A 14,160-nucleotide genomic window follows, 5' to 3' on the forward strand; every position below is an offset into this window, starting at 1 on the left:
ACACTAGCACAGAAAGTTTTTTGATTTAGGAACAAAAGGCCCTTTGGCTCAAGGCCAGTAAAAGTGGAAGTACCATTTCTACCACTTTGCTGTCCCAGACACCTTGCAAAACAGGTGATTATAACACTGACAGTCCTAAATAAACTATCTGGTTTTAACCCTGCCCAACACTGATTCTAGTTATTGTCCCAAATGAAGAGCTACATCACTGTGCACCATCACCCTTTTCTGCTCCATGGGAAAAGGAATTTCAGAGCAGGAAGTCCAAATGAACACACGTATGCTTCTTGGGCCAAAGTACCCTGAGATAACACTCTAAACCATAGCAACTGGTTAGCTCTGCTGCAGTCAAACTACTCCCTGCAAAAATACTCTGGATGTTAGAATCATCAAGCAAGTGTGTGCCTTCTGGACTCTAACAGTTCAGAAATACCCATAATACTCTGTCATTTCCCCTGCACAACTACACTAGCCTTTCCTTGTCAAGATGAGACTGTCTCCTGTGGGTGGCATCAGGGTCTCAGAGCTTCCCAGGCAGCTCTCTCCTCGCATAGATGGGCACAACTCCTGTGTGGAATGGATCAGACCTGGAGGGGTGCAGGTGACTCCACACAAAATGGCTGCTTTGGCACTAACCAACCAAGCTGAGTCTAGAAGGGCACAATTGCAAGATCACCCCCAAAACATCAGTGAGAACATGGCACACTAAAAGTGGTGCAGCAAAATACCTGACCCTCCTATTCCCAAGCCCTCTGTTAAACTAGGAGAATTTCAGGTCACCAAAATACAGGTGTCTGGTGCTATCTGAGATGTTCTCAGGCTCCAGCTGCCACCCAAGAAGGGACTGCTCCCCCATAGGTCCCATGTCATATTGCCAACCTCATGCAATTATCTCAGACACTGTCTGACATCTAAAACACTGGCAGACGTGACATTTGCAATCAGAGTTCCTTCCCTGCTATGCTCCTCAGATATTATTGTTCTATGTGTGTTCACTTTTTGAAAGCTTGGCAGATGATTGAAAAATGCCTTCCATGCTTTTTAGTCTCAAAGTGATTTTGTCCTGCAGAATTTCCAGGGAAACATCAGTATTCAACAAGCCCCTCTTGCTGCTGGCCAAGTGCTCTCTGCAGTCAGTCACTGGCAGGATGACCCTTCCTGAACACATCTGATCAGTGCTATGTATTGGCTGTTCTGTGGTTGCTCTACACAATTCTACCATCTTTATGCAGCTGATAAAGGCTATGAAGCATGCAAAAATGGAAGCAGAAGGGCACACAGCAAAGCAGACAATTGGCTCATGCCCTGTCTTTTTTTCCTGCCTATCTACCATCAATACCCTACACACCTTCTCCTCTGCTTGTGAAGACAGGCACTCTCCTGTGTGTTTCCATGCAGCTCAGAATCAGTTAGGCAAGCTAATGAATAGCAATGCAGCTGGCACTGTGCAAGAAGAGTACTCTTCCCCTCCTTCTGCCCTCCAGGTATCTCTGCTTGGAGAAGATGATACAAACTGTAGCTCTCCTCCTGGGCTCCCCAGGCTGCCAACAGGCAGTTGTGATGAGGGCAGTTTCCCTAGGGTATGAAGACATTTTGACCCCTTTGCTTTCCCTCCTGCCTCCTCTGCCTGCCTACGGCTGCCATCCCTGCCTGTGCAGCCACAGCCTGGACAGCAGATCAGCAGTGTGGGTGCTGGCAGGTGGAGGGGGCAAAACCAGTTTGCTACAGGGCTGGAAACAGGTTCTGTTGGTCCCACAATTAACTACCGAGTTTCTGCCTTTTGTAGGAGCAGTCAGGATCACACTTTCAATTCATCCCACAGGGCAGGAACAGGAAAACTCTGTACTTGTACTGCTCAGGGTGAAGAAAAAGAAATACCAGCCCAGAAATGTCTATCACCTGCCATACTGAATATGACATGGCTAACACTGCTTTCACCAGGGCTCTTGATATCTATATAATTTAAGTCTTTTGTTACAGCTGCAGCACAGAATTAAACAAAAATGGGCTTTAAACCCATGAATACTTTCAACCTTTTTGGACTTAAAATTGAAAAATTATCCAAAATTCTGACTAAGAGTTTGCCACTGTGGAGTCTTTTGGGAGTTTTGGTTCCCATTCCCCCAGGTGACCCAGAGGTCACACTGTATCCCACCCTCTGCTTCTGACCCAGTGCAATGTATCTTTAATATGACATCGCCAGACAGAGCTTGGGAGACACGAACTGTCTGTGAGCCTGAACTAAACATAGGAATGGGACATACAACACAAACAACAACTCTCTCCAGTTCCACAAGGAACCTAACAGATTTTTTTTTCAAAACCTGTCAGGTCATAGGTGAAGCTCTGAGTGGAAAGTTGAACCTTTCCCTCATGTAAAGCCCAATCTTTCAAAAACAGGAAAGTCCCAGACAACCTTAGTTTTCGCACTGAAAAACAAAACTTGCTCAGAGATTCCTCCTTTGTAACTCGTCTTTTGTTCAGTGCAGCTGCGCTGTAAGCAGTGTGAAGCAGAAGCCTACCTGCACATGTGATTATTTCAGTTTCCTCCATATGCATAGGTACAGATTCTGATCGCTTTGAAGTGGTGCCAAAGACAGTAATCTCTGATAGCACTAAGAGTCAGGACTGATAACAGGCAAGTTTAAGCACTACTCGTGTGATAATTACATAGTTGTCAAAAATATATAAGTTGGCAGCATGCAGAAAATACAATGTTTGGAATACATTGGGAAAGCAAAGATGACCTTCTGCCATAGTCCATCATACAATTGAGCTCCGAGTAGTTCCCTAGGGAGCTGTCTTACCAGGCACCAAACAAGCACTTTTCAGAGACCATCTATTCCCAAGCCGCCTGTCTTCAAAAGTGCTTGACACGATCTGCAACCATGTGTGTTAACTGGGAGGTTTTTTCCACTATCCACCATAGCATCAACAGAAACTCCTTCACTGCATACACCAAAGAAGTACATCCAGAAGCTGTGGTGAAGATGTCTGCTACAGTTTCATGGCTAATCCCATCTCTTGCTTGTGTCTTGCTGGTCTTGATCCACCAAGGCACCACCAGCACTTGTGCTGGCCTTTAAGCTTGTGAGAATCAAAGGGAACCCTGAAAAGATCTTTCAATGGATAACATCACCAAGATCAAGAGGCAAGACCCCTTCCTTTCCACACAGAGTCTGGCCTCTTGCATGGGTGTGATAAACTACACACAGAAGTTGAATATTCACTACTGAAAACACTCAGTAGGTTTAACAGTTGCCATGAAGTGCTGCTGGGCATTTTATCAATGATCTCTGTCTTAAAAAACACATCCTCATGCCTTTTGAATTGTTCTTTTTCCTGCTGACCCATGAAAGACAGAAGAAACATCTCATGTTTAAAATGCAGTCCTTTTGCTGGTGTGTACAGACAGTGCCTAAGATATCAAATGCATGAGATCATTAGTCATCAGACTGGGCTGTTACCACTCACAGGCCCACACTGACTATTCAAATGGATTTTCAAAGGAAGACTCTAGTTGATGGTCAGAAATCCTTACTGGCTGCAGAATTCAAACTGAGGACTTACAGAAAAGGAGCAAACACTCACCATGAGGTTGCAATTCCATAGGGATATCATGGACACTCACTATCACACAAACAATCAGTAATGGTTTGTCACCATGGAATTTCTTGATATTTCATTGTCACATATGTATTTATTGTAGTATCAGGCCAAAACATGGTTGCCTGAACTCTCCTGTTTATACACTAAGAAAAAAAAATACTGCTACCCTTCTTCCTGTGTTATTAAAATTACTTGTGTCCTACAGCACAAGACGTAGAAGTCACAGTATCTAACAGTCACCGAATAAACCTGTTGAAAATGACCAGTTGAGTGTGCAGAGGGAATCTAACATTTATCCCGATTTACTCGCACACCTTGTTAGCTGCCTGAAGAGAACTCTCTTTCCCCTCCTCCTTGTAACTAATCAACATAAATATTTGTAGTGTTCACTTGCAAATAAGTGCATAAAAGAATGTACTTGATAATCTTATCTAAATGCTCCAGCCAAACTAGAGCATTTTTAAAGACGTAACAGGAATTAAAATATAAATTTTCTTCCTTGATCTTCCCTGCATATACAATTTTGCTATATGCTTACAAAGTTACCAGAAAGTGCAAAATTGTAATAGTAGGACTACAATATCCAGAGTTGGATATTCTGAACATCTTAAAATAATCTCCAAGCATATAACCCTGAGAAAATGAGAGAGGGAAATCCATACTTACCTGAACGTGATCTGTCCAATTCTCCTGAGTCATGGTTTTCTGAAAAGACAAAATTACTTTTGAGCCATCTTAGAAAAGGGAGCAAGCTGAAATTTAACACACCGTCTTACACACTGGCATCAACTGTGATTGAGGAATGCATTCTGGAGCACACGGGAAACCTCTGCTTCTCATATGTCACCAGCCGGCGCATGGCAGAAAACCACAGCTTAGATGAAGTAATTCAGACAACCGCTACACTACAGCACATAAGACAAAAAAATTCATATGCAATCAAAATACACAGGCAATGGCAGGCCCTTACTTAGCAGTAGTCCGCACTCTCATTATTAGCTGGAGCTGGGTCCTGGGCTCGTTTGCAGAAAACTAATCACTTAACAACGTGCTGCAAAGCGCAGCAGCATTTCTGAATGCCTCAAAGCTCGCATGGTGCTCTTGCAATGACAGAGACATTGCTGAGCAAAGCTGAAACAGGCCGTGGCCTGGTGGAACGCATGGATCAACTGCTATTGCCTTTACCTCAGATTTGCAATATATCCATAGACTGTTCACCTCAACAGCTAGCACAGTGGAGAGCCATCCCCATAGGCTCCAGTAAAGGAAGTAATCTCAGGGATTATCTGCAAGGCTGAGCCTTCAGAACAGAAAAATACAACTTTTCTCAACAGCCAAGTCATGAAAAATCCTCTGGAATCATGAGGTCTGGGGAAGGAAACTGATAAGTTAACATACCCATTCCAATGTAGCTCAGAGCCAACCTTGGGGAGAAACTCGGGTTGGGACCTGCTCTCCACTCTGCCAAGAACACAGGCTGTGTAAGACTGATCAGCCACCGAGGCCTGAGCCTCACCCCCACTTCTGGCAGAGGTAACAATGATTACTAGTGCCACTTTTATGGAAAGGTACAAGAGCAAACAGGGAGTAAGAGCCTCAAAGAAAACATCTTTGAGATACACAAGCATGTAATTTAAATACTAGTGAGATGAAGGAGCCATTTAACCAGACCTCATACACAGCTGAGAATGGTAAACAGAGAACATCAAAGAGCTCTCAGAAGAAGGAACTGTGTCCAGAAACAGCTGCCAAATGTACCTTAATGGAAGTAACTGGCCAGCTTGGATACTTTAAATCAAGCAAATACTCCAAAACAAAGGAAGTGGAAGGCCAGAGAGAGCAGAACACCAGATCAAGAATCCATTCCACTCTGCTAAATAAATACACCTGGATAAATGCTTTTCTACTCCCTCACTACAGATGACCAAGCTCTCTAGAATGATGTCATCCAACATTAAAGCTTTGAGATACAGGACATTGAAATGCTTGATCCTCCCTCCTCTTCTGTCAGTGGATCTGGCAGGCAGCAAAGACAGATCAGAGCCTTCACTGATGGATCAGAAGGTCTTGGAAGCAGAACTGGCAGTACCAGAATGGCATCATCAGATCACCACCACTCAACCCTATCTTCACATTCAAAGTACTGGGGGGTGGGGGATCAGAAGAAACACATACATCTGCCTTCTTCTGTCAGAACATCAATGAATCCTCTTTTGAGCAACAGAACAGGCATTTCTGGAGGAGGTGTCTCATTTCCTGAAAACTGGCTCTCTGAAGACTGGATCAATAGTACCGTAGGAACATCTGAACAACCTGTTGGGCTCGCTTAAAACTCTGTTAAAAAAGCCTCTTGTATCTGGAAGAAGAAAGTCTTCTATGAACTGCAGATGAAACACCACTCTATGTTTGGCAAATACAGCTTGATAATTCAAAATTCAAGAAATGGAAACATTTCGCTACGATATGCAGTCTCTTGTGGTCCTTGCCCTTCACAGTCCAATTGATATACCTGGATACAAGAAGTGCAAGCTGTTTTTTCCAGAAAAGGCAGAACAAAAACTTACTCTCAGCTAGTATAATCTGTCTCCAGGCACAGGATAATGATGAATGCCAGACCATCAAGAGAAGCACCAAAACTGCCCCATTGACAAGAAGAGAAATGTGCTCCCCAATGCAGTGAGCTCAAGAGCATCCAAAGGGCAGTGACTTGGCTCAGTACACTCATGAGTGGGGAGCAGAAACCATAGTCAAGTAATTCTGCAGACAGTCAACCTCCAAGCTGCCTCCTAGAAACCTGCTCCTTAGAAAGAATTAATGGCATCTTCTAATTTCTACAAGCACTCAGTGCCAGGACAAGTACCAGCATATTTGGAAAGAGAATTTGGAGGCTGGACAAAAGTAAAGTTAGTTCAAAGAGTGGTTCAGGAGCTGAAAGTACTACCATTTTGCTCAGCAGTAACAAGGCTGTTAGCACAAAAAAGCTTCTGTGGCAGGTTTCGGCCATACCTATCACAGCCAGGCCACAAGTACCAAAGCAAAGTGCCTACAAAGAACTCAGCAATGCTGTATGCCTAAAACCTTGCGTTCTTAAAAAAAAAACAACCAACCCCCCCCCCCCGCCCCCAACTCTTCAGCCAGTATGCTCCTGCTTATTTGAGAAGGCTGAGAGAAACTGAACGTATGGAGAGCACACCCTGACCTACTACATGCGTCTCAGATCACTGCTGAGGATGCTGAGGTGAACAAGCATCCAGTTCTAAGCATTCATGACACCCAATCATTAGAATATCAATGGACACACAAACTATTCACTCACAGAAAAAACAGGTCCAATGGCAGATCCAATGCATTTCTATGCACTAATAATCACAAGGAATACTTGCTCGTATACTATCAATACATTTCAATCATGTTATTAAAAATGTAAAATAAACAAAAAGCCTCATTCACACCCATGCCACACAATACAGAAACGTACCTCAACAAACCTCTTGTAAAAGAGGTAATTCAGAGTTCTCAAGTGCCGCTGATTTATGACATTAGGGCAGAGACCTAAAAGAAGGAAAAAGACATTTAAGTATACAACATAGCTGAACTTCCTTGAAGTTTTACTGTCTAGACATTACATTTTTCCTTCCCCAATTTCAAACTTGCTATGTTGAAGGCAGGATGCCATCACACTTGGAACAATGACGGACAGACACACACATTGTCAGCTTATCTAAACTATAAACTGTTATTTACACTTTCAACCATGGTTAGCAATGCTAATCTTCGGCTACTGATAACTCTCGTTCTACCACCCTTGAATGATAAGATCCACTTGTTGGTTCAATATGCTTCCCAGTCAATGACTTCATACCTTTAATTAGGTAGCATCCTCATACAGGCACCACCTCTAGTTTCTAGAGGCTGCATTCTTTTTGATTTAATTGGAACCTGTGCTGTTAATTCATTGAAGCAGTTTTGAACTTGTTACTCAGGATGTAAACTCGTGGCTAAAGTTTATCGGATAAAATATACATCCATGAAAGAAACTCCATATCCATACAAAGAGGGAGGCGACTATTTTTTTGCTGAGCTAGCAAGCAACAGTTGTTGTTATTATTTTTATTACTGTCATCTTCATTAGATATGCCTCATTACAACTGCAAAAAACAAGACCTTCACATAGCACCTTGTTTTGAAATCCAGTGCAATGAGAGATAAACGCAGAAGATAAAATACATTAACTAGGATTAGCATACGTATCTGTCAGTTCTTGCTAGATGCTGGTATGCATATACAGGGAGAGATTTAACCAAAGCCTTCACTGGGGTTTCAGTGGCTAAAACCATCTCGCTGGTAGTCAGAAGGAGCAGGACCAGCAATCAGAAATGGTAACAGAAAACGGTAAAGTGACAATTCTCTGCAGCCTCCTTTGAATCAGCATACATTGGGAGAAAACAGTGTTACCAACTCAAAAGGGCCTCAGAGCTTAGCACTCTCCATGCCCCACATATGGCATGCCCAATGACTGAAAACTAAGAGAATGAAGAAAGATGTCTAAATACCAGACTTGGCATCAGAGGGATATGAATTGCTGTACCACTGGTTACTGCAGCTTCTCAGAGTCTCTTGAAGCATCACTTCATAACTTGAACATTTCCATCTCAAACAGAAATGTTTAAAGCTGCTATTTTTAAGTTAATCTTCCACGGCGTGACAACATATCCTTGCCCTCAAAGGATCTGAGGAAATTATTGCAATTGTCCCGCAGGATGTTATCCCAGTAAATATGGTGAGCTTTCCTCCGGATATTATCCCAATATCCGTAGGAAAGATCAGCAGCTCATGGAAAGCAACACCCTTTAAAAAAGGTAAGATCAACATCAAAATTTAATAATATCACCACGTAACTTAAAGATTTCAAAGCACTTCAGAAAGAAAAACAGCATGGCTGCTCTAGGTCACCAAAAAGATCCATTGAACATTTTCTGTGAGCTTCTAGAGGAAATGTCCAAAGCACAGGACTTTGCAGAACTGAGGGATTTTAAGTGCCCAGCTATCTGTGCAGAAAGTAGGACAGAGGAACACAGATGGACTGAAACATTTCTGAACGCACCAGTGACATTTTCTGTTCTGATAGAGCAAAGGAACTGGGCTTGGATCCAGTTTTCTATATTTTATTACAAAAAAGAGAGGACTAATCACAAACATGCGGATGAAAGGTAACTTAGTTAAATGAAGAGTTAAATCAAATGAAATGAAGAGTTCAAAGCTCTAAGGAAAGGAAGAACAGCAAAATAAAACCAACAGAATGGACTTCAATAAACTCAGAGGACTGGCAGGTAAGATTTCACCTGAAAATAATTTATAAGGGGAAAAGGAGTTAAGAAGAAGTGGCAATGGAAAAACTGGCAGTGAAGTAAGAGACTAACTGCTAAATTGAAGCTTTTATTGATCTCAAACACAAGAAATTAGAAGAATGTGGAAACTGGATCACACACATACAAAAAGGACAGCACAAACACATAAAATCAGAAAGCCCAAAGTAAAATGTGAGATGCATCTACCAAAAGCAATAAAGGCAAAAGAAATTCCAGGTAGCCTTTTGGAGGTAAAACCCAAACAAACCCCAACAAAAGCCTAATGGCAAGACTAGAGAAACCCACAATATACACTTATTTCACTCATATAACATTGCTAAGATGTGTCTACTGGGGACATGGTGCAATTTATTTTTAAGTGTGGTACATGGCTACCACTCCCAGGTGATACGTGATGCCTCCTGCCCTAGGATGGGGACCCAATCCTCTCTTTTACACTGCACTGAAAGCCTGACTTCCATTCACAATGAGACTCCTTCACCCTGTTCTGGCAGAAGGTCCAGATAAAGCATACTTTGTTTGGGGACAAAGTAAAGGAGCCTTTTAAAAATAAAATCAAGGTACCTGAAATGCTAGAGGCTTTTACCCTGGTATTGCTAAGAATTGCCAGGGAATCTGATGAGAAGTGAGCTGTGCATTAATGTCTCAGTGTATTATGAGATTAGTCCCTAAGTGCGACTTAGTGGAGGGTAGGGCCGGACTCAAGAAAACCTCTTTTTGTGGTAGCCTGATGCATTAGTGTCTCTCATAAAATGCTCTGTGCCACTACAGATCAGGGTCAGCAGTCCTCAGAAAGGAAGGTGAAACAGCAGAAGCACCAGACTAGCCCCAAACCCCTGAGCTACCTACTAGCTTTGAAGCTGCCTGGAGCACTAGCTGACTGGAGAAGAATAGAGAGCATAGCACAAGGGGTTTGATCAATGCCTAAAGGAAAAAATGCTCCGGTGTGGTCTTTAGACACATATCTGGGTACGATGAATTCATGTGCAGAACTGCAAGGGTGATGTTAGTTTTTCCAATGAAAAGCTTGGAGCTGCTGGCCAGCTTGTCTTGGTCTAGAGCAGATCATATTCTACTGCCTGTACTTCAGTAGACAAAAATATAGCTGAGAAGGTAAGGGCCCAGAGAGGACCCTGGCATGTTCAATCCCCTTCTCCTTCAGCACCTTGACTCTGCGGCCACTGCAACCTCAGGAGTGGATGGCTCCTATCTTCTGACACCTAAGCCTAGAGGTTCTTCTCAGTCACAGTGCTATATAAAGATGTGCTGGTATTTAATATGAGAGCTAAAAAACTCTGAAGGAAAGTCAGCGTGGAATTAGGGGGGAAACAACCCTTGTAAAGCAAATGTAAAGGAAAGGAATAACCTTCTGCTCTGTTTTAATGAGGAAAAGGTAAAAACATTTGAAATTTCTTCCTTCCAAAGGCACTCCTGTAGAGTTATAACAGCCATTCCTCTCTCTCTAACACAGCATCTTTTGGAAGTGCCTTGTGTAGACTCCCGCGAGTCCCTGCTGGAGCTCTCCCTGGTGACTGCTCTGTGATGTGCTCGCCGATCTGGCAGACCTGATGAAGTCCGAGGACAGTTATGACTTACCTGAGCAGATGCCCAGACTGCTGAGCAGCCCTCGTCTGCCCCCTACTGCCCCAACACTGACGGAGTGATAACGCTTTATCTCGGAAATCAGTTCTGGGGCTTAATAAGGAAGATTCATACCAAATTGAAATTAAAGGTTAAACCAAAAGGATAACCTGGTGGTCAAACGTAGAGAAGCATTTCTCTTAGTTGTCCTGGTTTCAGCTGGGATGTAGTTAACTGTCTTCCTAGTAGCTGGTACGGTGCTATGTTTTGAGTTCAGTATGTGAAGAATGTTGATAACACTGATGTTTTCAGTTGTTGCTCAGTAGTGTTTAGACTAGAGTCAAAGATTTTTCAGCTTCTCATGCCCAGCCAGGGCACCTGACCCAAACTGGCCAACAGTGTATTCCATACCATGTGCCGTCCCATCTAGTTTAGGAACTGGGAAGGGGGGGGCAGGGAATCGCGGCTCGGGGACTGGCTGGGTGTCGGTCAGCGGGTGGTGAGCAATTGCCCTGCGCATCATTTGTACATTCCAATCCTTTTATTACTACTGTTGTCATTTTATTAGTGTTATCATTATCATTATTATTTTCTTCTTTTCTGTTCTATTAAACCGTTCTTATCTCAACCCAGGAGTTTTACTTCTTTTCCTGATTTTCTCCCCCATCCCACTGGATGGGGGGGGAGTGAGTGAGCGGCTGCACGGTGCTTAGTTGCTGGCTGGGGTTAAACCACGACATTAGTTTATGCTAAAAAAACTTTTTAAAGACTATGGTAAAAACGTGTTCATAGCATTCAAAACTTAAGGTGCTCAGCTAATTTATTACACTGCTACAGGACAACAGCAACTGTTAACTGTACCTTCAACTACCATCTCTTTTCTACCTATTTTCTGCTTTATTGTCGTATAGGCACTAAGGCCCAATATATGAGGACAGTTATACTTTTCAAAGTGGTATCATTTCTACCTCATACCCAATGAATTTTCAATGAAAAATGCCACTGAACTCTCTGTGGTGTACTGGCTGTACAAAACCACAACAGAAAATACTCAACCATTTCAAACCTAGGTAGGGCCTGTTCCCTCATCTCTGAGAGCTGTGTTGACTGAAACTTGCATTTGTAAATCTAAGTCAATCTCACAGGGTCTCCAAAGAGTAATAAGTAACTAGCCCGCAAAAGCTACAGGCTTGTTAAACCAGAGCATACTGACCTATGTGCGAGAAAAGACTCTATAAAATTAAATTTCCTCAATCACATACCATTTCTGACCAACTTCTTCCTTCCCCAATAAAGCTAATTAAATGGAATCCACACACAGTTTATTGGGACACTTTTGGGACTCGCAGAAAATCTTCCACTTACCATGCAGTGTTTTGTGTGTTAACAGGAATACTGGAATACAGTTCAGAAAAAGAAAGGACTAATCTAAGATGATGGTGCTTTTTTTTCGCTTGAGGTCCCACATCTTTTTTATATTGGGCCACCTCCTTTCTGGCTCTGAAATTTAAGACTGGCAGTTTCAAGGAGTGTTTCAAATCTCAATGGCTGATCAACACCTAAGTTTTGCTTAGCAGTCAGTGAATTTACTGTGAGTGGGTACGAGTGAGCTTGGGTACTGAAATATGAAAGTAGATTTGGAACTGCAAGAACTGAGTCATATACAAGTTTGCCTTCTCATACCAAGAAACCCTGTCCTCCTCCAGCCTTTCTCACCAAAAGCCACTTCCCTCTTCTGCTGCTGCTCTCAGCCTCTTTCAGCGAGTAGGAGTCATGAGTGAAGAGGAGATAGAAAGCAGCAGAAGACTGCGGCATCAAACAAGCCCACAATCATGTTAGGTAACAAGAAGTGTGAGTTTTACCTCACTGCTAGCTTTTGGTGGAACTGCTCAGAACAAGAGAAATGAGGGGTTTTTAAATCTGTATGTTTTACCTAGCCTGCTTCCTTTTTGTATGCTCTTTCCTAACAGTCAGATTTACTTCCACTAAAGAATGGAGAAAGAACACCCAGAAATTCAGAGGAAGGGAGGGGAAAGAGGTGGGAGGAAAAGGAAAGCCATGTTATTCCAGCTGCCACCATTTCCCAATTCAGTTCAAGCAGGACCAGCACTAAGGCAGAATTTCCTCTGTAGGCATTCATCCCCTTCCAGAGCATTTCAAAGGAGACTAAGACGGCCACAAGTTTAAGTTTAGCAAAGTGTGAAGTCCTCCTCTGAATTACATGTGGTATTATGAAAAAAATAAACATCTACTTTCATCTATTGGACTATGAGAGTCATCCAGCACCGGTTTTAGCCGCCCCAAATCTGGCATCTTGTCTAAATCAGTAGCCCACATTCCCCCTCACATCAACAGAGGTGGACAGCCCTCTCTAGCAAGTGACTTATCTTGCACTGTAGACACTGCAGTTTGCACAGGATAGATCACTCTCTGGAAGCACAGGCAGGAATGGGATCTGCATCTACCTCAAAGAACCTCCTCATGAGTGAATGTGTTGTGGAGGACCAGCAAGATTTGGCCATTATTATCAGCAGCTACAACATCTGAAACGCCATCACGAGGCTGAGGGACACTACCACCCCACAGAGAGCACCTGAGATCAACAGCTACATGCTCCTCTCCTAGATTTTTTTTTTTTTAAATTTCTCAGGATTTTGCATATGAACAGTTATATCATTTCACCTCTACAGTTAATATCATACCCTTGGTGGATATTTCGTAAGAAAAAGGGAACAACTCAATTCTCTTTACAGATCATAAAAGCCAACCTTGCAAAGGAAGAAAAATTATTGAAGACTAGTAAACTCCTGGGAAGGTTTTAGATTTTAAATAAATCACCCCCTATATGTCTCAGCTTTCACACCAATGTGCTAAGTTTATGTTTACTTATCCTCCAATGAGGGTTTGTAAGGATTATCTTACTAACTTTTGAATACCAGTCTGAAGATGTGAAGATTAATATGCAATATAGTGTTGCTGCCAGATGTAATAAGCCCACAATTTGTGGTTAGAAAACACTTTTCAGTCCAAGAAAAGAGAATTGCATATCTAGGGCTGATGATGAAAAGCTTTGCAGGTTAAAACACAATGGTGCACCTAAAGGTCTCTGACACAAGGTCCCAAAGAGAAGAAAAAAAGATCAACAGTCCCCGCTAACAACCAAAGCAAAATAAAGTAGATTTTGTTAGATAACTGGTAGTGAAGCAGATCTATTCAGTGATGTAAAATGTGTTACTTCTCTCAGAAGGCTGTAAGAGCCTTAAAATTCCCTACCACCAACCCTAGTTTATGCAAAGAATACAAAGGACTATGAGGCTCCTGCTTCCCAAGGGTTATCTCTTCCCAGCTGACGGACCCATAACTCAAGAAAACAGATCCCCAAATGAATAATGACTTGCCTCTTATGTGAGTGGAATGGAGTCATAACTCAAAGCTGACCATCATGTGTTTACATAGAGCCATTCTGAGGTCAAGATTTATTTCATATCATGGAAGAAGCAGTCTATCAGTCACAAGCACTGCATTCTTTGACAGCACAAAGTGATAATTCCCATAACTTACCAGCCTTGTTTTTCAATATTATTAATTAAACCCTTAAACT

At 42.5% G+C, this 14,160-nt stretch overlaps 1 protein-coding gene across 30 annotated transcripts in view; it reads right to left on the reverse strand.

Annotated features, from left to right (window-relative positions):
- Window positions 1–14,160, reverse strand: part of EXD3 (exonuclease 3'-5' domain containing 3) — a 297,113-nt gene that overhangs the window by 171,717 nt on the left and 111,236 nt on the right. For all 30 annotated transcript variants that reach the window (XM_069770627.1, XM_069770649.1, XM_069770643.1 and 27 more), the window contains 2 exons: window positions 7,088–7,161; window positions 4,276–4,314 (listed from right to left, as the gene is read on the reverse strand). In XM_069770627.1, the coding sequence (XP_069626728.1) occupies window positions 4,276–4,314; window positions 7,088–7,161 (113 nt within the window). The remainder of the gene's footprint in view (window positions 1–4,275; window positions 4,315–7,087; window positions 7,162–14,160) is intronic.

This window comes from Haliaeetus albicilla, chromosome 26, assembly GCF_947461875.1.
Source record: "Haliaeetus albicilla chromosome 26, bHalAlb1.1, whole genome shotgun sequence".
NCBI classification, from domain to species: domain Eukaryota; kingdom Metazoa; phylum Chordata; class Aves; order Accipitriformes; family Accipitridae; genus Haliaeetus; species Haliaeetus albicilla.